The sequence below is a fragment of the Nomascus leucogenys genome, chromosome 7b, assembly GCF_006542625.1.
Source record: "Nomascus leucogenys isolate Asia chromosome 7b, Asia_NLE_v1, whole genome shotgun sequence".
Lineage (NCBI taxonomy): Eukaryota > Metazoa > Chordata > Mammalia > Primates > Hylobatidae > Nomascus > Nomascus leucogenys.
The window spans coordinates 61,610,158-61,636,345 of record NC_044387.1 but is presented as its reverse complement, the minus strand read 5'-3'; the positions used below and the strand labels follow the sequence as shown (position 1 = coordinate 61,636,345).

Here is a 26,188-nt window from a genome sequence, read left to right as displayed (position 1 = left end):
AGGGGCTGTCCTGTGTGCCATAGGATGTTTAGCAGCATCCCTGGACTCTACTACCAGATGCCAGTAGTATCCCTCCACTGTGACAACCCAAAATGCCTCCAGATGTTGCCAGATGTCTTCTGAGAGGAAGAAAGTCCCAGTTTTGAACCACTGATTTGGAAAAACCAGCAAGACAATTCCAGTTTCTAGTATAAGCTCCAGTTTGATTGTTTTGAGCGGTTTTATTTTACTGGAACAGAGTCAAAGAGTCTCAGTTTTGCCTCAATAAAATATAGGTGGTTCCTACAGAATAATGAAAGTGCCGCCTTCCTCCTTTAATGCTGCTCATAGGCTGCTGTTGGGTAATTCTTGGAAAATAATGCTCTTTGTTTCCCACTTCTTTTCAGGTGACAATTGTGGAAAAGGCAGACAGCTCCAGTGTGCTCCCCAGTCCCTTATCCATCAGCACCCGAAACAGGATGACCTTCCTATTTGCCAACTTGAAAGATAGAGACTTTCTAGTGCAGAGGATCTCAGATTTCCTGCAACAGACTACTTCCAAAATATATTCTGACAAGGAGTTTGCAGGAAGTTACAACAGTTCAGATGATGAGGTCTGTGGGAGACACCTGAAAGTATTTTTGGTTTATCCTGTTCCTGTGCCCAAGTGTGTTCACTTCCTTGCCCATTTTGTTTGATCTTCAAGCTTTGCATCTGATGCCCAGAGCAATATCTCAGCAATATCTCAAGGACTTAGTATTTGGGGTCATAGATTTAGAAAGGAACCTTATAGATCACCTGGAATAACACTTTTATTTTATAGTTGAAGAAATTCTTAAGTAATCTGTTCTAGTTGCATAGTAAGTGACTCGGGTCCATATAGTGACATTGTTGAGAACGGTACAGAGGTCACTAAATAATGTCTCAAACCTGAAATACAAATCATTATGATGATTTTTATTATGATAGAATACATATTGGGTCCCTGTGGAATTCTTCCCTGGACCAACATTCAAGAAAACTGGAGGCCTGAAAAGATAGGTGACTAGCTGAATGGTTAGAGGAAGTTACTGGCAGATAAAACATGTTTTGAAGGTGGTAAGCTCACACATAACATCCCTGTCTCCGTTCACCTGCTCCAAGCTTATGTGGGCATTTTTGAGGCACCAGAAACTCAATGGGGTGATGAGGCAGCCATAGCTGCTGATTCAACCATGACATGCTTTGCATACATGCAAATCAGAGAAACAAATGGCCAAGCACTTTGTTGCAAATATGCATCTAAAACATGAAGATTCGGAAACCTGTTGTGAGCAATGAAGTGCTGCGGCCTGGGACCCAGCCACCTGTCTGATCCCTGCCAAAATGATGGCTTGCTGCTTTTCTCATGTTTCTTCGCATAGCAAGAAACACCATGGGAAAAAAATGATGTAGCTTTTGATAACCATACAGAAGACACTGAAGAGAAGTAGGTTCTATTGCCCGTGTCCTCCCAATGTCTTGTTCCTCTCTGTATTGACAGGTGTACTCTCGACCCAGCAGCCTTGTCTCCTCCAGCCCCCAGAGAAGCACGAGCTCTGATGCTGATGGAGAGCGCCAGTTTAACCTAAATGGCAACAGCGTCCCCACAGCTACACAGACCTTGATGACCATGTATCGGCGGCGGTCTCCCGAGGAGTTCAACCCGAAATTAGTGGGTGCCTCTCACTTTTCACTGAAACTTTGTAGATTTGAACAATGCCATTAACAATATTTTTTACTATAAGTAAATTCACACATGCCTATGTAAATGGAGATTTTCCTATAAGTTAAGCAGATTTTTGTCTAAATATGTTATAACTTCCACAGTGGCCTCATGGAAGGAGATGAGTTATAGAGGGTACAGGTGACTTCTTTTGGTCTTGTTTTGTTTTTAACTCTTGCTTAAGTTAAACCAACAAAATAAATACCTGATTTCTCAGCCCATATTTAAACATCATTAACTTACTTTCACTTGGGGGTGTAGACATAAAACCATAAATACAATCTCAGGTAAGTAGGATTCTGACTCTGGGCCCAAAAGCTTCATGGCAGAGCTGTAGGCCATGATAGATGTATAAAATTGGAGAAGAACTCCAGAAAATCTGAGTTCCTTTTTCTCATGACTTCTTTCTGGAATTGTCACTCCGTTCAGCAGGGAACATGTTCTGACCTTCCATCACTCTTCTCTTACCATCCTCAGGGTACTTTGGATGTCGTAATGTTTCATTATCCCTTTCAGGCCAAAGAGTTTCTGAAAGAGCAAGCCTGGAAGATTCACTTTGCTGAGTATGGGCAAGGGGTCTGCATGTACCGCACAGAGAAAACGCGGGAGCTGGTGTTGAAGGGCATCCCGGAGAGCATGCGTGGGGAGCTCTGGCTGCTGCTGTCAGGTACGGCCGCTGGGCTGGGAGTGCTGGCGTCAAAGTCTGTGGGACTCCACGCCAGGGCTTCCCTGTGCCTTCAGTCATGCCTCAGGGGTTCTTTCAAATATGCATCCCCCAGTTGAAAGCTACATCATGTTTCCTCACCAGAGTATTGAAGTCCCTCAATGATTGTTCCCTTTGGAAAACTATAGGACCCATAGGAAGCAGACCAAATGTTGAATCCACCATCCTTCGAGTCTTTATAAGTACTTCCGTTTCTTCAGTCAGGCTATTTAGGAATAAAAGAGAACCTGAAGTAAAAGGAACAGAATACTTTGTGACTTCAGTAGTTCATTTTTCCTTGCCCAGCTACTCAACTTCATTGAGAATGTTTAAGTGTGACACATCCTTAGAGCAGTCATCAGGTGGGGAATTGGGAGGAAAGAAATAGGAGGAATAAAAAGGCCCAGGTGTTTGATTTTTGCCACCTCCTGAAGTCTTTGGTAATCACTGGAACCGTAAAGATGAGGCCAGAGTCTGCACTGGAAATAAATCTTACTCAGATCATACCTTGTACTTCAAGCCAGAGATGCCAGGAAGGACAGAAGGTGACACGTCCATGGACCAGTGGTGAAGAGGCATCCATCTTTACTGGTCCACAGACCTGGCTCTTGTGCCTGTCCATCATTCTGTCACATCAGATCTTTGAGCCCTGCTACAGAAACCAGAGATCCTTCAGGCTAAGCTCACACTGCTTCCTCCCATCCGAAAGCACTGAGTGTATCCCGGGGATCTTTAATATCTCAGACACAGAGCACTCCTTAGTTTCACCAACTTTACTTTCACATGTAAATCAGTTGTTCTATCTGGATTGAATCCTGAAATATAATCATTCTAAATAGGCTTATGTGAATACTTTTATTTGAACCTAAGATGGTCTGACACAAATGCTATTATCAAAAGCTTTTATTCTTAAAAAGTGATATTAAAAGTAATAATTACCAGACTCACAGGAAAGCCTTTAAAAAAACCTGTAGCTCTTTGTAAAAGTAGATGTAAATGCCCATAATGAGATGTATAAATGTCTCAGAAACAGGGACATATAATCCTGAAAAATAATTGGTTTTGTCTATTTCGTGTAAAACTAGTTCTATATTTATTTAATACATGTCTTATTTTTCATTTTTCTTTCCTTCTTTCTTTTTGTAGAGATACGTGTCTTGCTGTGTTGCCCAGGCTGGTCTCAAACTTGTAGGCTCAATCAATCCTCCTACCTCAGCCTCCCAAGGTGCTGGGATGATAGTCATGAGCCACTGTGCCTGGCCTCATTTTCCCTAAGTGGACCAGCCATAGCTCCTCATTTAGAAACCTAAATTTGAGTCAACTCATCTCTAATTATAATTCAAACCCAAGAAGATCATTACCATCCAGTCTTTTCTTGTCTTCCCTGTGTTTAGTGAACTAGTCACCTTGACAACCAGATTCAGATCACTGACAGAGTAAACAGAGTTCCATTTTCATCCTCCTTGTTCAAATTAGAAGTTATTTATAGCTGCATTTTAAGTGAAAACGAAACTCAAAATGAGTACCGGGAAACTAGTATATACTACAATAGTACACAGCCCTATCTCAGAGATAATGTTGAGAGTTAGACCCAGTGTTTCCTTTAACGGCAGATGGACCATGTGAGACCACAGAGTGTCTCCACACGGCCCTCTGTTGGGGTGATAACTGAGCCCATATTTCCACATCCAGGAATGGGGTTCTCCTGAGGGCCAGCCTATCATGAAGAGAGCACAGCTCCAGGCCAGAGCCCAACTTGGGTCTCACCTGCTTCCTGTGACCCTTAGGGTGACGGCATCATGACCTGAACTCTGTACCCACTGAAATGAAATGCAGGTCAGATGACAAGAAATCACAGTACGTCTCCCAGAGCAAAAGCCAGCGTTATGTCCCTGTCAGCCGGGTTGGCTTTTCCAGGGCAAGCGTGAGTGGTGAGGCCAGCTCTCTCAGTGACCATCAGAGACAAGGCCTTGGCCAGTCCAGGGGTCTCGGGGCTCCACTCTTCTGAATTATGAAATGTGAGCGTTTACCCTGTCAATATATATATCATTTATATATTTTTTGTGATATCTTTATTGAGATATAATTCACAACTTACCAGTTAAGGTGTACAATTCAGTGGTTTTTTTTTTTCAGTATATTCACAGAATTGTGCAGTGATCACAATGATAGAACATTTTTCATCCCCCCAAAATACCCCGTACCTTTTATCAATTTGGAAAATAGATATAAACTGTTTGGAAATACAGACTGGTAGTTCCATTCCCCTCAAGCCCCCTCCCAGCCCCAGACAACCACCAGACTACTTTCTGTTGCTAGACATTTTGTATAAATGGGAGCATACAATATGTAGTTTTTTGTGACTGGCTTCTTTCACGTAGCATACTGTGTTCAAGGTTCCACCATGTCGTAGCATGTATCAGCATTACATTCCTTTTTATGGCCAAATATTATATCATTGTATGGACATACTACACTCTGTTCATTCGTTTTTCAGTTGATAAACATTTAGGTTGTTTCTACTTTTTGGTTCCTATGAATAATGCTGCTATGAATGTTCATCTACATGTTTTTGTGTGGGCTGGGCACAGTGGCTCATGCCTGTAATCCCAGCACTTTGGGAGGCCAAGGCGGGGAGGATCACTTGAGCCCAGGAGTTTGAGACCAACCCAGGCAACATAGTGAGACCCCATCTCTACAAAAAAAAAAAATTTTTTTTTAACTAGCTGGGTGTGGTGGCATGCACATGTAGTCCCAGCTACTCAAGAATCTGAGATGGGAGGATCGCTTGAGCCTGGGAGGTTGAGGCTGCAGTGAGCCGTGATCAGACCTCTGCACCCCTGTTTGGGTGACTCAGCAAGACCCGCTCTCAAAAAATAAAATACATATTTAAAATTTAGAAAATTAGAAAGTTTAAAATTTTTTTAAATACAGGTTTTTGTATGGACACCTGCTTCTAATTCTCTTGAATGTATGAATGAAGTGGAATTTCTGGTTCGTATGGTAACTATGTTTAACTAATGTTTAAGGTTAAACATTATTTTGATTTGCATTCTCCTGAAGGATAATGATGTTGAGCATTTTTTCATACACTTACCACTTCTATATCTTCTTTGTAGAAATATGTACTCAGATCCTTTGCCTGCTCTTAATTGGGTTGTCTTTTAATTATTGAGTTGTAAAAGTTTTTAAACATATTTGAGATACAAGTTCATTATCAGATTTTTTCTAAAAATGCTCCCATTCTGTGCATTGTCTTCACTGTCTTGATGGTATCCTTCGAAGCACACAAAAAAATTAATTTTAATGAAATACAATTTGTCTATTTTTCCTTTGTCACTCTGCTCTCATGACATGAAGATTTACACCTATGCTTTCTTCTAAGAGTTTATAGTTTTAGCTTTTATAGTTAGGTCATTTTGAGTTAATTTTTTTTTTTTTTTCTGGAGACTGAGTCTCACTCTGTCGCCCAGGCTGGAGTGCAATGGCATGATCTTGGCTCACTGAAACCTCCACCTCCTGGGTTCAAGCGATTTTCCTGCCTCAGCCTCCTGAGTAGCTGAGATTACAGGTGTGCACCACCACGCCTGGCTAATTTTTGTATTTTTAGTAGAGACAGGGTTTCACCATGTTCATCAGGCTGGTCTCGAACTCCTGACTTCGTCGTGATACACCTGCCTTGGCCTCCCAAAGTGCTGAGATTACAGGCGCAAGCCACTGCGCCTGGCCTTGAGTTAATTTTTTATGTGGTGTGAGATGAAGGTGACGGTCTAATTCATTCTTTTCCGTATGGATATCTCGTTGTCCCAGCACCATTTGTTGAAAATACTATTCTTTCCCCCATTGAATTGTCTTAGCACCCTTGTTAAAAATTAATAGAACTTAAATGTTAGGATTTATTTCTGGACTCTTAAATCTAGTCCATTGATCTGTATGTCTGTCTTTATGCCAGTACTGCACTGTCTTGCTTACTGTAGCTTTGCAATAAGTTTTAAAATTGGGAAGTGTGAGTCCTCCAATTTTCTTGTTCTTTTTTGAGTCTCTTGAAGTTGCATATGAATTTTAGGACCAGCTAGCCAATTTTTGCAAAAAGGACAGCTGGGATTTTGATAGGTGTTGTGTTGAATCTGTAGATCAATTTGGGAGTTTTTCTATCGTAACAACATTAAGTCTTCCAACCCATAAACACAGGATGTCTTTTATTTAAGTCTTGGTCAATTTCTTCTAGCAATATTTTGTAGTTTGCAGTGTGCAACTCTTACATGTGTTTTGTTATATTTATTCCGAAATATTTTATTATTTTTGATGCTATAGTAAAGGGAATTATTTTCTTACTCTCATTTTCAGATTATTCATTGCTAGCCTATAGATTTTGTGTATTGATCTTGTATCCTGCAGCCTTCATGAACACATTCATGCATTGTTGAGGTATAATTGACAAATAAAAATTGTATGTATTTAAGGTGTATTAATTTGATGATTTCATATACATTGTGAAATGATTACTGTAATCGAGCTAGTTTAACGTATCTATTATCTCACATTGTTACCATGTTTTTTCTTTTTGTCTTTTTTTCTTTTCTTTTTTTTTTTTTTGGTGGGGAGAGTTTGGTGAGAGAACACTTAAGATCTACCCTCTTAGCAAATTTCAAGTATACAATACAGTATTATGTTAGATCTTCAGAACATTTTCATGTCTTATAACTGAAGCTCTATACCCTTTGACCAACATCTCTCCATTTTCCCCCTTCCTTAGCTCCTGGTAATCACCATTCTATTCTGTTTCTATGAGTTTGACTATATTAGATTCCACATATAACTGAGAACATGTATTACTTGTCTTTCTGTGCCTGGCTTATTTCACTTAGCATAATGTCCTCCAGGTTCAACCATGTTATCAAAAATGACAGGACTTCCCCTCTTATAGGCTGAATATAATATCCCATTTTGTATATATGCCCCATTTTCTTTATCCATTCATCTCTTAATGGGTATTTAGATTGTTTCTATATCTTGGCTATTGTGAAAATGCTGCAATAAACATAGGAGTGCAGATATTTCTTCAGGATACTGATTTCACTTCTTTTGGATATATGCTTAGAGTGGGATTACTGGATCATAAGGTAGCTCTATTTTTAGTTTAAGGAATCTCTATACTGTTTTCTATAATGGCTGTAGCAATTTACCAACAGTGTACAAGGGTTCCCTTTTCTCCACATCCTTGCTGACACTTGTTATCTTTTGTCTTTTTTATCATAGCCACTCTGACAGGTATGAGGTGGTATTTCATTGTAGTTTTGATTTGCATTTCCGTGATGATTAGTGATGTTGAGCACCTTTAAATACACCTGTTGGTGATTTGTATACCTTCTTTTGAGAACTGTCTATTCATTTCCTTTGCCCATGTTAAAATCAGGTTGTTTGGTTTAGACTATTGAGTTCTGTGAGTTCATTATATATTTTGTATTTTGACCCCTTATCAGACATATGGTTTGCAGATATTTTCTTCCATTAAGTTGCTTTTTGATTGCTTCCTTTGCTGTGCAGAGCTTTTTAGTTTGATGCCATCCCACTTGTCTGATTTTTGCTTTTGCTGCCCGTGCTATTGGTGTCACATCCAAAAAATAATTGCCGTATCAGTGTCAAGAAGCATTTTCTTTCTGTATTTTTTTCTACTAGTTTTATGGTTTCAGGAATTGTGTTAAAACTTTAATCCATTTTGCATTAATTTTGGTACATGGTATAAAAAAAGGGTTCATTTTCATTCTTCTGCATGTGAATATTCAGTCTTCCCAACAGTAATGTAATTAAAATTTAGATTGAGAGGTAGATACTTGCATATAGGGTTTTTCTGTCTTGAAGAATCCTAAAGTGTAAGTATCTCAATTGGATGATTCTCAGTATAACTCTCCATCCCCATGCCCACCACCTGAGGAACTTCCATCAATAATGATGACTCACCACTGCTAGGAATACTCTTACCACTCTGCAATTTGAAAAACTCCACCAAGTATCTCCACCTTCTCCTCAATATGGCTATTAAACCCTTCAGAGCTAACACGTTAGCAGGCAGTTTTCAGACTTATTTTGAGAGACAGAACCTCCTTTTTCAAGTGAAATCTTAATGAAAACCACAATAAAATAAAAGCAAAGCTGCTGGGGTTGAAGAGAGTGATGAGAGGGTGAAGCCTCAGCCTGGCTTGTTATGATGTCCTCCCCACCTGTGCTTCTAAGCAGCCCTTCAGGACTGTCTGTGGGAGTTCCTCGGAGCATGGTTTTGTAGCTTGGGAACCTCTACCTTAGGAAAGTTTTTAAGTAGCCAGCCTACTGTGGAGCTGAAAGAGGGAAGGAGGCCACAGGCAAATTCATCAGTCTAGCCATGATTGCAACATACCACATCTGTGATTTCACCTTCTTTTGCAAGTTTCCTTTGAGAGGTAGGAAAGTAAAGTGGTTCAATCATAAGCTGTAGTTTCAAACCAAAAGGCGGAGCTCTCACATTTTTTATATTGTATCTGTTGGATATATCTCAGGTGCCATCAATGAGAAGGCCACACATCCTGGGTACTATGAAGACCTAGTGGAGAAGTCCATGGGGAAGTATAATCTCGCCACGGAGGAGATTGAGAGGGATTTACACCGCTCCCTTCCAGAACACCCAGCTTTTCAGAATGAAATGGGCATTGCTGCACTAAGGAGAGTCTTAACAGCTTATGCTTTTCGAAATCCCAACATAGGGTATTGCCAGGTAAATGTCACAGGTGGTTTTTGTTAAAAAAAAATAAAATAAAATTTCTATTCATTTGGCAGCAAACAGTGGGAAGGAAGGTTTATGGTTAACGGAACTATCACTTCACCAGGGCCTCTCAACCTTGGCACTATTGACACTCTGGACTGGTTAATTCTTTGTTGTATGGGCTGTTCTGTGCTTTGTAGGATGTTTAGTAACATCCCTGGCCCCTACCACTAGATGGCTGGTAGAAAATCCCCAGTTGTAACAACCAAAAATATCTCTAGACATTGCCAAATGTCTAAAAGGCAGAATCATCCTGGGTTGAGAAGCGCTGCACTGAGTGGAGGAGATCTTCCTGGATTCACCACTGTCTAGCTAGGTGACCTGGAGAAGATCCTTCTGATCACTGTCTGCCTCAACCCTCATCCCACCCTGGAGTAAGAGAGAGCGTCCTGAGCACTGGGCCTGTCACTGTGGTTTGCCACAGTGTTCCTACTTTGCATCCTCTTAAGTAATAATGTCCTTGAATAGAGCTTTTATATGCTAGGGTTATGTCTTAATACACATTAAAATAAGTGCTTAACTTAGTATTAAGAAAAATTGCCTACATACCAACAAAAGTCATCTCTTATACTGGTATAGATGCCAAAATTTGGGAAGCTCCAAAATAACGTGACCTTAGAATCAAAGGCTTTATCGGCCAGGCACGGTGGCTCATGCCCGTAATCCCAACACTTTGGGAGGCTGAGGCGGGAGGATCATGAGGTCAGGAGATTGAGATCATCCTGGCTAACACGGTGAAACACCATCTCTACTAAAAATACAAAAAATTAGCCGGGCGTGGTGGCGAGTGCCTGTAGTCCCAGCTACTCGGGAGGCTGAGGCAGGAGAATGGCCTGAACCTGGGAGGCGGAGCTTGCAATGAGCCGAGATCGCACCACTGCACTCCAGCCTGGGCGACAGAGCAAGACTCCGTCTCAAATTAAAAAAAAAAAGAATCAAAGGCTATATCATCGTAGAGGCCTTCCCTGACCATCCAGCAAAAGCTAAAAGAGGCTGAACTCCTACTTCAACACACAAGTGCATGTACATGCACACGTTAGTGTCCTCTACTGCATTATTTTACCTTTTTATAACTTTCAATTTAAATAACCCCCCACATAGACTAGTTAACCTTTTCATCTTTGTTTTATCTAACACTAGCATTTAGGACCTGCAAGATATCACCACTGTGTCCCCCATCCTCCAATACCCAGTCCAGAGCCTGTTACAAGGTAGACCCCTAAAAAAACCTATCTCCACTGAATGACGAAGGAACTGGCAGGGACCATCATCATGTACTAGGATCAGCAGGTTAATTCTCAAGTGGAATTTCCATGATGATGTCACTTGGGAACATAATGAGTAAGACTTACAAAAAGGAGCCTATTAAACCAAAATACCTTTTTTGAAATTACATTGTAGAAGCCTGATGAACAGTTACTGGTTTCTAGGAGATCAAAAGAAGTACAGGAGGTAGTTGGCCTCTAATATAATAAAGTTCATATTTACCTTTTGATCTTCCTCTTTTTAATTAAGAAGACTATTAAAGTAGTTGAGTCTAGAGTGGTTATGAGGTATCTGATAATATCTTTTAATAAAGTACAGTTACTTTAGAATTTAAATCACTCTCAGTTATCACTACCATCTCTCTCCAGATGGAAATGTTGGGTGAGGACTCCAAGTCTGAGAGGTTTCATTATTCTCTGAGGAGAGCCTGGAGCCATGTGTACCTGATTATAGAAACCATTATGGAAAGTTCAAAGGAAATGTTTACCTCACTGAATTAAGGATTAAGAACACTGAGAGATTTTAGCAGGTTAAAAGCTTTGTGAAATAGCCTTTGGGCAAATTTTTGGAATAGGGGTTTGCCAGTATGAGTTCAGGGCTCTGTCTGGTGAATATTGGTGTTAAGGAAGACCCCGCACACTTACTGGTTCAAGGACTCAGGTTTTTATGTTTTTAAAGGGTCATAAAACAAAACTCAGAAGAATATGTGACAGAGACGACGTGTATAGCCTCCAAAGCCTAAACATGTTTATCTGGCCTTTCACAGAAAAGGTTTGCCAGCCCTTGTGAGAATAACTGAGTAATTTTAATATGCTAACAGAATTGCTTATATTTTAAACTGTATTTGATGACATCCTCTTTCACTTTTTTAGGCCATGAATATTGTCACTTCAGTGCTGCTGCTTTATGCCAAAGAGGAGGAAGCTTTCTGGCTGCTTGTGGCTTTGTGTGAGCGCATGCTCCCAGATTACTACAACACCAGAGTTGTGGGTAAGTGGAGATGCATTTAACATTTCAACCTATGTCTCATCAAGAAGATGCTTTTAGAGAGGTACCAGCCGGAACACTATTTCTGGTCACCATAAGCCAAAAGAGTTTCAGACTACTCCAGTTTTTCAAAATGGAAATGAGAGAGGTTGAATAAATATAGGTTGTATACAAAGGAGCCCCATGGAATTTAAGGGACTATACACATTCCCTGCTCCAGAAATTTAGAAAATATTTGATGTGTGTGTCACTCTGACATGTGAGAGCTACACCAGGTATGTGCACCATCAACACAAAGAGATTTGATTAAAAAAGTTAATAAAGAGGATGGGAACCTATGAAATATAGAGGTATTGCCAAAAAAAGGCTATCTGGGGTGGAAAAATAGAATATAGAGGTTTATTGAAAGCTAGGTTTCTAAGGTATTTTTCAGGACTGGTTTTATTGCAAAGCAAACACCTGTTTTGAGGATTTAAATTATTGCTGTTACTCCTTGTAATTCTCTGAAATATCAGTGATTCATTTTAGCAGGACAAGCTTTTCATTGCTAGGGTAGTACAGTATATTGTTTATGCTTCTCACTTGCATTCTTTCTATATTTCTAAACATTTGCACATGAATTTGATTATTGAAAATATTATCAAAAATGTCCTTAAGTTGATCATGAATGTGTACAACAGGAATGCTTTTAAGTTTTTTAAAAAAGTAATTGTTTTAAAAAATGATTAATATGTAGGCACCATGCATCCAGAAGTGTGATTTTTTTTTTTTTTTTTTTTGAGACCATCTCACTTTGTTGCCCAGATTGGAGTACAGTGGCGTGAATTTGGCTCACTGCAACCTCCACCTCCCAGGTTCAAGTGATTCTCCTGCCTCAGTCTCCGAGTAGCTGGGACTATACAGACTCCCACCACCACGCCTGGCTAATTTTTGTATTTTCAGTAGACATAGGGTTTCACCATGTTAGCCAGGCTGGTCTCAAACTCCTCACCTCAGGTGATCTGCCTGCCTCGGCCTCCCAAAGTGCTGGGATCATTATTATCTTTTTTAATTAATAAGAGTTTGCCAGCTAAGCTGCTTAGATGTACATTTGGAACTGTAGTCATGTGTTGATGTTCTGGCTGATGAAGGACTGCATATACAACAGATGTCCCATTAGATTATAATACTGTATATTTACTGTATCATTTCTATGTTTTGATACACAACTATTTATCATTATGTTATAGTTGCCTGCAGTATTTAGTACAGTAACGTGCTATACAGGTTTGGAGCCTAGGAGCAATAGGCTGTACCATATAGCCTAGGTGTGTAGTAAGGCTCTACTGTCTAGGTTTGTGTGAGTACTCTCAAAGATGTTCACATGACAGATTTGCCTGACAACCCATTTCTCAGAACATGTCTGCATTGTTAAGTGATGCATGACTGTACTTGGATGTACATTTCATGCCAAACCAAACATTATGTTGCCAACAAAATAACTAATTGTATGTCATGAAAACCTTATAAACTGGCTTTCTCAACAACCCTTATAATTGTCACGTGATTGTTCTTTTTTGGAAGGGAAAACAGGACAGGAAGAGCCCAGAAAGAGAAGATGCAGCCAGAACTAATCTGGTGACTGAGCTGTGTTGACACCTTGGTCTAGTAACAGTCACAGCAGAACAGTTAGCAGAAAGGAACAGAGTCCTGTGCTAGCAGTCAAGTTGTTTGAATGGATTCTTTAGTTACACTGTGTAGTTGGCTAAGCTGCGCCTTTTTGTGTACATCGCTGCCACAGGTGCACTGGTGGACCAAGGTGTCTTTGAGGAGCTAGCACGAGACTACGTCCCACAGCTGTACGACTGCATGCAAGACCTGGGCGTGATTTCCACCATCTCCCTATCTTGGTTCCTCACACTATTTCTCAGTGTGATGCCTTTTGAGAGTGCAGTTGTGGTTGTTGATTGTTTCTTCTATGAAGGAATTAAAGTGATATTCCAGTTGGCCCTAGCTGTGCTGGATGCAAATGTGGACAAACTGTTGAACTGCAAGGATGATGGGGAGGCCATGACCGTTTTGGGAAGGTATTGTACTAAGCCTAACTTTGAAAACCACCTCTGGTTTTCTTCCTCATGCTTTCTCTTCATTTCGTGAGTCTTAACTGATTTGATGGTGATCGTAATGCCTGCCTTTTCCTGTGGCTGAGGATTTATTTTCATATGCTTTTTCTTTAGAAATTAACAGAATTTCTTTCTCACTTTCCATCTTTAAAGAAACTCTAGTCCTTTGTTTTAAAATGTAGAACTTGCAGAAAATGATTGGAGAATTATAATGGGAGGATTCCAGTTTCTTCTCCTGTGACTTCTGATGCATTCTTCTTCCAGGTATTTAGACAGTGTGACCAATAAAGACAGCACGCTGCCTCCCATTCCTCACCTCCACTCCTTGCTCAGTGATGACGTGGAACCTTACCCTGAGGTAGACATCTTTAGACTCATCAGAACTTCCTACGAGGTAGGTCTTGTTTCCTGGCTGAGCAGGGCTTAAGCATGCATTCCACACTTCCACTGCTGCCTGTTTTGTGCTGCTGTAACAGAATACCACAGACTGGGCAAAGAACAGATATTTATTTCTCAGTTCTAGACTTTGGGACGCCCCAAATCAAGGCATTGGCAGGTTAGGGCCTGGCCTTTCTGCTTCCAAGATGGCACTTTGCATGCGGTGTCCTCCAGAGGGGAGAAATACCACGTCTTCACTGGCAGAAAAGAGAGAACCCACGCTCATAAGACCTTTTTATAGTGTCATTAATCCATTTGTGAAGGCAGAGTCTTCATGACCTAAATGTTGCAGCTGATTGGCAACTATCTGACGCTGTTATCAGGAGGGTGGTAAGAAGAATTTACCAAGACAGTTGTAAAGAAAGGCAGATTTATTAAGGAAAGCATGAAAATACATTGCAAGGATGCAATGGGCAAGTTAGCAAGAGAGGAGTTAACTGCAAAGAGACAAAGGCTTGCTGGGGATTTTATAGGATGGTTCTTGTGCTGTGTGCTGGAGAGGGCTTTGTGCAGTACTGGTAACGCTGAGATTGTAATGAGCTAACTTGCATTTTTCTGTCAGCCGAGGGTCTGGTGATAGCTGGGCACAGGAAGATTATGAGTTATTTGCACAGGGGAGCTATGTGTCCTGGATCATGAAAAAGGGCAGACTTACAGCTTATCTGTTTTGATTATTTATTTATATATTTATTTATTTTGCTTTCCCTGGGTCTTGCCAGCCTGACTCCTTTTCCCTAATTAGGACTCCACACCAAATACCTCCTATTAGACCCCACTTTCCAACACTGTTGCGTTGGGGATTAATTTTCAACATGAGTTTTAGAGGGAATAAAAACATTGAGACTCTAGGCTTACCTGCTTCCTTCCACATTGTGAGAACTACTGGCCAGAAGTAAGTAGTTCTGTGCTAGCTGACAGCTTTGGCCTCCAGAGATGGACACTGAATGGAGCCTGGATGTCTTGATGGGTCTAATACCATAGTAGCACATGGCAAGACAAGCTGTGGCTCTCCAGCGCTTTACCATTCACATCCTGAAGTCTGATCTAGTAGCAGCTCAGATTCAACTCTTTGTAGATTAAGGAGGGGCTGTTGAGAGTAGGCATGGGGAGTTTGACCTTCACAAATCAATTTGCTTTCTGTTCCCATGCTAAGTACTTAGGGCTTCTTTGAAGTAGATAGTCTGAGACACTTAGTATAGCCTGTATAGCCCAGAGTAGACCACAGTCCTAGGATTCCTCTAAAATTGCTTGGCCTGGATGGGGGAGGATGCTTTCTTGTCCATGATGACCCTGGAATCAGCCTGATCTGTTGCTCGATCTCACAACAGAACTAATATGCTTTTTGGGGTGAAGGAACCACAGTGCCACTTGCCCCCTTAGCACCTGGTTGTTTCTGGGGCCCCAAGTGCTCATAACACTTGATGGTTTCTTCATTTCCTGATCCTTGATTCTCTAAACTTTTATAGAAATGATCACTAAGAAAGAGAAAGCGTGAATATTCTGCTGAGCGCACTATGCTCTCTACAGGTGTTCTGTGATTTTGATTGGCGACTGTCAGTATTCCAGCTAGCAACAAAGTGGATAAGAGACAAATAGTGAGGAATGGAGTGAGATCAGAAAGTCTCTCTTAAAGTAAAAAATTTAGTGCTTTTAAAAAAAATTGCTATGAATATAGAAATCTTTTCAGAAATGTGTGTCCTTAACTCATAATAAGAGAAAGACTGGTAGTTATTTTTTAAAATCTTCACTGAAACTCCATATATATTGAAAGCAAAATATTTTGTTGTAGAATGATAAAAGCAATACATGTTTATTTTAGAAATTGTAGGGAAGTTGGAAGAAAAAAATTAACTGTATCCAATAAGTATTTTACATTTCCCTTAAGTATGTTTTTATACTTACAACATACACTTTAAAAAAAAGGTCCTTCTAAATACTGCTTTGTCATTTTCTATGTATACCATGAGCATTCCCTTATATATTAAATATTATTTGAAGGCATGATTTTACTAAATTGTATTCTGCTTTAATGAGGTAACAAAATTTATTTACCTAGTTCCCTTTTGTTAGACATTTACTTCAATTTCTTCCAAATTTTCAGTATTATATAGCATTCTAAGATAAACTTGTACCCAAATATCACATCTCTGATTATTGTCTTAGAATCCTAGAAATGAATTTACATTAAAATTTTGGGTTAAAAAAATTAGATTAAAAAAAGAATGATCAAGCTATTGGCACACACTGTCTAATTTCCATAAAGGATGTCTCAATTTATGTTTCCACTATTATAATAGATAAAGAATGAATGTTTCACCTTACTGTCTCCAAAACTATTTCCATATGCGTTTAAAAAAATCATTGCCCCAGGACTTTGGAATAGTACTGTATGATGTAAGCAAGAGCTTTTCTATCTGTGGGTTGCTTTTCTAAAGGAATCCTCAGACCTTTATTGTTAAAAGAATTCTGGACCAAGGTATTGTGGGATATAATGGGGTTTCTCTTCAAATAATCTGATCAGTCTTTTATTCTTTAATTCGTAGCACACGCCCCCCCCCCCCGCCCTTTTCTTCTTTTTCTCCTTTTTCCTTTTTGCCTTTGTTAGATGCCTAGGCATGCCTCAGTACCAAGCATTATCAGTACCAGCTCACATTCCTTTCCTTATTTGGAAAGAGGACTAACTTTCTAGCTCATTACAGACACCCCCTTCCCCTTTCTCTCCACTGTCTTTTACGTACCCACCCTATCTAAAAAAATCAAATGTTTAGCCAACCGGGATTAGATTGTACAACCTGACCCCAGCCAATGGGGAAAGGGTACAGGGGCAGGACTTGCATCAGGAATAAAGGCTCTAGTGCCCTTTTTTCAGGTGTGCTCTCATGGCAACTGGCCAAGGAGGCACCCCTCTGTGCAGAAGTAAAATTGCTTTGCTAAGAATCTTTTGTTCAAGTGTTCGATTTCCTTAGGATTTTGAGCGTTATTCCTAACAGTACTAAAGCTTAGCATGTGGCAACTCAGCTTTATTCTCAACAGCAGATAAGCTAGCTTCATGCTGAAGTCAGCATTTTGCCCATTTTTAAAGGGAAAGCAAAGAAATTGAGACAAGGCCAATGGCTGATTTCCATTTATGTCTTCTTGGGCTGATCCCTAATGGTGGCCCTCAGGCTGCCAGACATCCTGTCACAGGACAAAGCGGCAGTTCCCTTCCTCTGCCTGGAAAGACAATCCTTTTAATTTATATCAGTGCCTGTATTACCAGGTCTTTCAGTGCGTGATTACTAGGTTTTTGTTTTCTCTTCTCTGCTTAAGTGTCACTACTCTGCTCATGTTTCCAGTGGCTCTCCAATGTCTTGTAGATCAACTTAAAGAGAACACCATGAACTCTTGCTGATCGTTTTTTTCCCTCCTAACCTAACATTAAATTGGTGGTTTTCAATCCTGCCTGTGCATTAAATCACTTAATTTTTTTTTTAAGCTAAGCTTTTAAAAACATAAACTCCTAGGCTCCATCCCAGACCAATTAAATCTGAATCCAGGCATGAAGCCCAAGAGTACGTATTTTTTTTAAAAGTTTCCCAGGCGATTCCAAATGTCCGGTGAGGGTTGAAATTCACTGCACTGGATGCAGAATGGGGCTAATCACTGATGTGGGTAAGAATCTGGTTTGGGCTCAGGCATGATGACACCTGAATATTCTAAGGTACACAATGCATTTCTTTCTGTTCTTCAGGATAATTAGCCGTGACAATTGAAACATAGGAAAGAAATCCTGAAAGCACATTCATCTTTTGAGATTTAGTTAAGGGCTCCCTAGGTTGCTAGAAATCAGTCTGATATTGATAACTTCGCTTCATAAATACCTCGGGGGGAAAATCTCACTCATTATAAGTTCCCCTAAGCCTCTGTTGAAAGGAATTGTGTAGGTGATCTGAGACTCCAGTTTTCTTCTGTGTAGACCCTTGTGTGAAGTCCTGCACTTTGAGCAGAGTAATATAGAAGTAGAAGACAAAGTCCCGATCTTAAAGTTTGATTCATAGACTGAGATGCCTCTCCTGGAAGGCACAAGAGGATGTTAATAGGCCTTAAAGTGGGTACACAGCTATCACAGAGCTGCTTCATGTTCGAAATGTCCCAGCCCAGTGTGTTTAGTCTGAAAAGTGTTAAGCAGGGAAAGGATGTGGCTAATAAAACAGAAGGCACAATCTGTGAAGATGGATAGGCATTTATGAAAGCTTAGAGCAATGTGTCTCTGGCTTATTAATGATTACTATAATAGCTGTTACTCATCGAGAGCCTGCTATGTGTGGGGCAAGGTGCTGGGTGCCTTGTAGGCAGCTCTGCCATGTAAATGTTAATGCATTTTAAGGTGAAAATGTAAGTTAAGACAGGTTGAGCTAGTTGTTCCAAGGTGCACAGCTAGAAAGCGGCAGCCAGTATCCAAGGAAGAGCTCCCTTGCATTAAAGCCAGGACCAAGGGAGTTTACCTGGATTAGAAGAGAGATGGAATTATGGATGTACCGAAGTCATGAGGTAAACTGGTCCAGTGGAGCTGGCTAGTAGGGAGTCTTAAAATCACTAATTGACTTGGAAGGCATCTAACAGCCACTGGAGACTGAAGAGCATTCTTCTTGAAGTACATTATCTCTGCTTCCTGTGCAACAAATTGGAGGAGGGGGAGAGCTGAAGGAATAGACAAGCAAAAAAGATATTGTGGTTGTATATGGGAAAGACCCAAGAGATGCAGGAAACAGCATTTGTCTATTCATGTATTAACAAAATCTTTTTTTTTTTTATTTTTATTTGAGACAGGGTCTCCCTCTGTCACCCAGGCTGCAGTATAGTGCCTTGATCTTGGCTCACTGCAACCTCCACCTCCTGGGTTCATGTGATTCTCATGCCTCAGCCTCCCACGTAGCAGAAACTACAGGCATGCACCACCATGGCTGGCTAATTTTTTGGTATTTTTAGTAGAGATGGGTTTTCACCAAGTTGGCTAGGTTGATCTCGAACTCCTGACCTTAAGTGATCCATCCACCTCAGCCTCCCAAAGTGCTAAGATTACAGGCATAAGCCACCATGCCCAACCAAGAAAATCTTTATTTAAGATCGTATAAGCACCTTTCTTATGCCAGGTATCATGCTCAGCCCTGGGGTACATTATCAGCACTAGATATTTTCAAGCCCAGTATGAGCCAAAAGGATAACATAATACATTTCCTTTAACCCATCATCCAGTCCCAACAATTATCAACATTTTTCTGATCTTTGTTTTATTACTCCTCCCCACCTTTTTTTCCTGGAGTAACTTAAAGCAAACTCTAGACAGTATATTGTTTCACCTGTTAAAGAATGTATCTCTAACAGATAAATTCTTCATTATGTGTCTCTAACAGATAAGGCGAGTTTCAGCATGGCATTTTTTGCTAATCCATAGCTTTGAATTTTAAGTTTAATTTTTAAAAGTTTGTTTATACCTCAAAAAAAAATGTGGACCTATAAGTTAGTTCTCACCCATTTTTAATGGAACCTCAGTTATAACATTAGCAAGTTTTGAGATTTTTTTGTTGTTATTGAGACAAGGTCTGGCCCTATCACCTAGACTGGAGTGCAGTGGTGCCATCTCGGCTCACTCCAACCTCTCCCTCCCAGGCTCAAGCCATCCTTCCAGCTCAGCCTCCTGAGTAGCTGGTACTGCAGGTGTGCACCACTACACCTGGCTAATTTTTGTCTTTTTTGTGGAGACAGGGTTTCACCATGTTGGCCAGGCTCATCTGATGAGCTCAAGTGATCTGCCCGCCTTGGCCTCCCAAAGTGCTGGGATTACAGGCGTGAGCCACTGTGCCTGGCCAGGTTTTGCTGATTTTAAAACGTGTTTTTTCTCTCCGCTTCATCTTTCTCTTATCAACAATGCTAGGAATAATAAAAGCTACCATACTAATTGTTTTACCTATGTGTGCATAAAATTCTTACACCATTCCAAAGAGGTTGGAATTATTTTCCCTATATTGCTGATGAAGACAATGAGGGCCATCAGTTTTTGTTAAATTTATGTGAAATCTGGGACTTGCTGTGTGTCCCACTTGCTACATGTGGCTATGAAACTGTGCCCTTTCTACAATGCCCAGGTGTCAAAAGCATGTCTCCTTTATAGAGGCTGAACTTTACATTATTGATGTATCTATACAGAAAATAGAGGCCAGGCGTGGTGGCTCACTCCTGTAATCCCAGCACTTTGGGAGGCCAAGGCGGGTGGATCACCTGAGGTCAGGAGTTTGAGACCAACCTGGCCAACATGGCAAAACCCCGTCTCTACTAAAAATACAAAAAATCAGCCAGGTGTGGTGATGGGTGCCTGTAATCCCAGCTACTTGGGAGGCTGAGGCAAGAGAATCGATTGAACCTGGGAGGTGGAGACTGCAGTGAGCCAAGATCTCGCCACTGCACTCCAGATTGGGCAACAAGAGCAAAACTCCATCTCAAAAAAAGAAAAAGTAAAAGAAAATACTCTAGAGCAGAATTACAAATTCACATCACTGTGGCGTCGCTCATCAAGGCACTTAACAATGGAGCAGCGAGTGAAGGTGGTAGGAAAGGGTGGACTTATGGAACTAGACAGCTGGAGCCTGCTAGAGTTGACAGTCTCTTTACCACCCGAGGCAAGGAACTGTTGCTGCCGGAACTTTTAATTTTTCCAGAGAAGTTGGAAGTCTTTATTTTATTTGAAGGTTACTGTTTTTTATAATACTCCCTGGGCCAAACAATATTCACCATGGACTTTCTAGCCTACTGGCTGCCTGTTCATGAGTTCTGCTTTACAGCAACTTTCAAAATAAATTCTAGGTAAAAATATAGTGATACTGGGCACGGTGCTTAGAGTTATTTTTTTGTAATTTAATCAGCAGCATGTTCACACTATAGCTAATGGTTCACATGGAATATTGAAACTAAATGTTTTTTGTAATTTCCATATTTATGTGACAACTGTTTCTCTAGCCCTTTCTGGTAGACAAAAGATTTCAAAAGACGTGGCACCTAAAGAAGCATAAAATATTAAATGATATATTTTTACGTAAAATATAAATACTGTATTCAAATATAAAAAAATATGGGCCCACTTCTGGCAGTTATGAGGGTGTTCCCTGATGGGAATATACTTATGGGTTGAGACTCTTTAGAGATCAGAGTACCCTAGAAAGGGCCGCCCATTCAACAAACATGGGACTCCACCAGAGTTTTCTTCCCTGAATTCATATCCTTGTTTCTTCTTATCATCTCCTGCCTCCTTTGCCCCCCTCACCCTCCTCTTCTGCCCTCCTGAACATCTACTCCCCACCAAACACATAAGTACACAGGTGCAGACAGATGCCACCCCCATAGAAGTCAAGGGGGAGCGTGTGGGGCTACTCCTTCACAGCCCCGTGTGTGAGAATCCCTCTCTCGTCTCTTGGGCTCTGCCTCCTGTAATGTTAGGCTTTTCTATATCTAAAGCCTCACATTCCATCATTTCTCCTCTCTCTCACTCAGTCATCCAAGGCAAAGCCTCATTTACTATCTTAAGTATTTGGAGTTTTTTCTGATCAAGGAATGTCTCTCAGGTGTCACTGGTGCTCAGCCTTCTGCTAACAGTAGTGAACCCCATTCTGCATACTGGGAAGATAATCCCACAAATTCAGAAACACCGAAGAGGCATTTTGAGCATAATTTGATGACCTAGTTTTATTTTAAAATAGAAATAAACCATAGACTTTGCATATTAGAAACAATCCTGCTTTTTATTTCAGTAAATTCCCCTGTGGTGGGCAGACTCATTCACATCATTCCGTGGCCTTTTGGCCTACATTGAGCTTTGTTGTTGTTTTTCTGGGTGTTTTTTAAGCTGTAGCATTTAAATATTTCAAGTTCTCTTTGGAGGATTTAGAAAGGAAGGGCTGATTGAACTTGATTGAGTTTGACCTTGTGGTCAATCTCTTTTAAAAATCTGTATCTGTTCTTCATCCATCCTTGTCTTCCTAACACAGGGTAAGCTTTGAAGGATAAAGTAAATCAGAAACACTACCCAGCCTGGGCAGGGGAACCCTTGTTCCGCTCAGGAATGATGGTGGGGTGGGAGGAGCCAGAGAACATAAGCTTGAGACAGACTCATGTCCACCTCATTCCTTCATCTGAGCTACTTGCTCCTTGTTCTAAGTCTAAGGGAGAGAAAGGGAACATCTGCAGGCAGGATGGGGGAAGGTGGTATGAAATGAAGGGCTACACACCTATTTGTTGGTTGGTATCAGTACCCACAGGGGCAAAGCAACAAAAAGAAGTACCGTCTACTTTGAAAATTGCCTTTCTGGCCAGGTGCCATCGCTCACATCTATAATCTCAGCACTTTGGGGGGCCAAGGCAGGCAGACCACTTAAGCTCAGGAGTTTGAGACATGTCTGGGCAGCATAGGGAGACTCCATCTCTACAAAAAATACAACAATTAGCTGGGCGTAGTGGCATATGCCTGTAGTCCCAGCTACTCGGGAGGCTGAGGTGGGAGGATCATCTGAGCCTAGGAGGTTGAGGCTGCAGTGAGCTGTGATCATGCCACTGCACTCCATCTTGGACACTAGAGTAAGACCCTGTCTCAAAAAAAAAAAAAAAAAACTGCCTTTCTGCTCATAAAGATGTTAGAAATTAAACTGAAAAATTAGTAACAAGCCACAGAAACATTCAGATAAGAATTGAGTTGGATTACATCAAAACAAAATTTTTAAAATAGTTGAGTTGGAGAAGAGATATAAACAAAGATGGACAATTTTGTTTCTTGTTTAAGGAAGGGAAATTTTAGAAAATTAAAATAATTGTAGGCTCCCTTACCTCCAGCACAAATGCTGTTTGCTGGAACAAGTATTATTGTTATATTAGTGAACTAGCGCTTCTCAAGGAACTGGAATATGTGGTGCCTGGGAGAAGGTATTATATCCACACCTCTGTCTTTGTTTTGGGTAATGGGAAGTGTTGGCTGCAGCATTTACTGAACCAAGTTTTGTTTGTCCTATTTTTAGCATTTAATTCTGGCAGAACCCCTCCCAAAGTCAGGGGTGGGAGAGACCCCCATGTCATTCCAATTGCTCACATTCCTTTACAAATCCTCCAGAAATAGCCAAGCAGGAACTTGGAGTCCACGGTTTATGTTTAGTTTGGGACCATTTGCTCCAGAGGCAAGGGCCATTGTGTTCTGTCTCTGGCAAGTTGCAGAGTCCTGGCTGAGGAAGGGGCCCTGGCAAACAAATAGCAGAATCCATTTCTAGTTGATATTAATTAAATCTAAGACACACGGGGCTCTTTGAATGTCAGGCTTGTGAGGAAATAGCTCTTTTGCTTAGCACCCTGCAAAAGATTACAAAGCCAATGTTTAATATTAGTTACTATTACTGGAACTTTATCTCCAACACAGTTTTACAAGGACAGCTTTGGGGGTCTCATTTTATAGAGGAAGAAACAGGGTCAGAAGACTCAACTGAGTTGCCCACTCACGTAGCTAATTAGTCAAAGAACAATAATTTGAATCAAATTTTGTCTAGTTCCAAAATTTGTGTTCTTTTCAACCCAGAGACAAGGAAGAACTTACTGCCTATGATAGAATGGTAGTTGGTGGAGTTACAGAGCTATTTTTTTCTGGGCCTCAGACCACTTGCAGCTCAGCCACTGTGGAACTCTGGGGGACTTAATTAGCCTCTCCAAGCCTTGGTTTGCCCATTCATAAAACAGAGGTAGCAGTCTAGACTCACTAAAGTTATTGTAAGGTGCAAATGAGATGGCATGTTAATGTCCCTAACAATTGTAGGTACAATAAAACTGTCTTTCCTTCTGTCTCACAGCTAGTGTTTTTTTATTGATCACAGGCATCCTATGGCCCAGTATGAAGTAATAAATCCAGTTCTGCATCAGTAGGCACGTAATTTGCAATGGATGCTCACTGCTTTTCTGTTTGGATCAAAAGACTTACCTTCCTTGAAGGTTTTTCTTTCCTAGCCAAAGATAAAACCCCATAGTGAATTAAATATGATTGCTTTTCATCATTAATGGCAGCCCCTACTAACTCTTGAATTCCAGCTTTTCAGTGCAAATAAATATTGCATCTTCATTGTTGAGAAGAATCTGATTCCACCTTTGGAAGGCACTTCCTTGGAGATAAGAAATTTCTTCCATAAAACCTGCTTTTGTAAGGTTGAGACCCTCTCACCACATTGCTGGTGGAAGATGGACTGGGCAGATTCAGAGACGTCAGTGTACTCTTTTGCTCTGATTATCTGAAAGGAATGCCTGGGTCATTCCTTTCAATTCCCTGGATTAGTCCTTTCAAAACAGAAAGTAAAAGGTACTAGAAAGGCACAGTCTTTTTTGCTGTAAACTCCAACTTAGGAAATATGATAGTTTAGAGTCCACTACACAGACTAATCTATAGAGTGGTGCTATTTATAGGGATGTCAGAAAAAAAATACAGGATTAATTAATATTGATTGGGATATACGTATATAGTAAAAAAGTATTCATTGTTTTCCTGAAATTCAAATTTAACTGGGCATCCTGTATTTCCTATGTTTTTATTCATTGAACCTGGCATCCCTAGCCAGTTATTGGGTGCCTACTGTGCTGCGCAGCAAGTCAGAAAGGTAAGGTGCTAGGGAGTTTCCCCGGGATGGAGCTAAGAGCACGAGTTCTTGAATCAGATGACCTGGGTTCAAACTTAGCTTTGCTGCTTACCAGCTGTGAAGACTTGGGCAAGTTAATGATTTTTGCTAAACTACGATTACTTTGTCTCTGAAATGGGGATAGGAAGAGCACTTACTTCCTGGGATGATCATGAGGACCCCGTAAGTTCAGCAAATATTTGTTGAGCACTTACATGCGAATCAGCACTGTCCTCGGCTCATGTCCTGGTCACACAGACTCTGCCATAGAGTAAGTGGTGATAGATTTACTAAGCAAAAAAAAAAAAACAAAACGAACAAACAAAAACAAATGCAAGGTGGTGCTAAATTCAAGTAAGAAGGAACACAGCACAGTGAAGGGTGGGGACATACTGTTTCTCTGAGCGTTTATTGTTCTGGTGAGATGACAATTAGCAGAGACACAGATGCCATGGAGGACCAAACACAGTGCTGTCTGAGAGGAGCACAGAGGGGGCAGCCAGCAGCCGGTGCTCAGGCCGTGGCTGGCAGGGAGCCTGCATGATACACTTGGAGAACAAGTAGAGGCCACTAGAACTGATGAGTAAGAAGAGATTGGTGGTGGCTGGTCAGAGAGGGCATTGTGAAAGGTGGAAAGAGCATGAAGGGCTTAGAGGCCTTGGAATTTTATCCCAAGAGAGGATGAAAAATCACTGGAATTTTAAACAAAGGAAGAGTGTTGTCTCACTCTGGTTTTAGACCATTCTTACTACTGGGGGAAGATAATGATGCATGCCTGGAGGAAGCACAGAGAGGTGCGAGGGCTCTGGTGCCCAGGGTGAGGCAGAAGTGCGACACCCGCCGGTGGGCATTGCAGAAGGATAGTGGCGGCAGTGGCTGGCTGGGGCCTGGGCTGGCAGACCAGGAGCGCCCTCTGTCACTGAGTAATGTGAAAGAGCACAGCCGAGTAGATGAGGACTGTGTGGACACCGGGCCGGACACCGGGCCAGACACCAGGAGTAACGGCTGCTGGGGGCCTGGCTGGACTGAGATCAGGAGAAGCTGCTCAGAGAGAGTAAGGAGCTGGCTGACCTGGTCCACGTGCACCCTACCAGCTGTGCTCCTAATGGCCTGAACCCCAACCTCCTGGTGACCCGGGCCCAGTGCTGGCAGGCTCGGGTTGCTGGTCTGTGGACCCCGCAACCCATCTGGCCACGCACCCCTGGTTGTCCCGCTCAGGCAGCATGTCCATGTGGCTTGCCGGACACCCCTAGGGCTTGGGTCCCCCATCTCTGCACTAGGGCATGGCCCCTGCGTTCCCACCCAGCCTGGGGACTCCCTGCCGTCGCCCTACCAGTTTGTTGAGGACTCCCAGTCGGGCCAGCTGTTGGTCATTCCCAGCGATCACCTGCCTCACTTTGCGGAGCTGATAGAGTGGGCCACGGTGCCGCCCCTTTGCCCCGCCCTGTACTCTCCGGGCCGCAGCCCCTTGCACCACGGCCAGCAGTTGCAGCTCTTTTTGCTGCA

At 41.4% G+C, this 26,188-nt stretch overlaps 1 protein-coding gene across 2 annotated transcripts in view; it reads left to right on the top strand.

Annotated features, from left to right (window-relative positions):
• TBC1D9 (TBC1 domain family member 9) overlaps nucleotides 1–26,188 on the top strand; it is a 134,680-nt gene that overhangs the window by 84,907 nt on the left and 23,585 nt on the right. For both annotated transcript variants that reach the window (XM_003257743.3, XM_030816182.1), the window contains 7 exons: nucleotides 387–593; nucleotides 1,502–1,672; nucleotides 2,240–2,390; nucleotides 8,960–9,174; nucleotides 11,361–11,478; nucleotides 13,256–13,541; nucleotides 13,842–13,971. In XM_003257743.3, coding sequence (XP_003257791.1) covers nucleotides 387–593; nucleotides 1,502–1,672; nucleotides 2,240–2,390; nucleotides 8,960–9,174; nucleotides 11,361–11,478; nucleotides 13,256–13,541; nucleotides 13,842–13,971 — 1,278 coding nt within the window. The remainder of the gene's footprint in view (nucleotides 1–386; nucleotides 594–1,501; nucleotides 1,673–2,239; nucleotides 2,391–8,959; nucleotides 9,175–11,360; nucleotides 11,479–13,255; nucleotides 13,542–13,841; nucleotides 13,972–26,188) is intronic.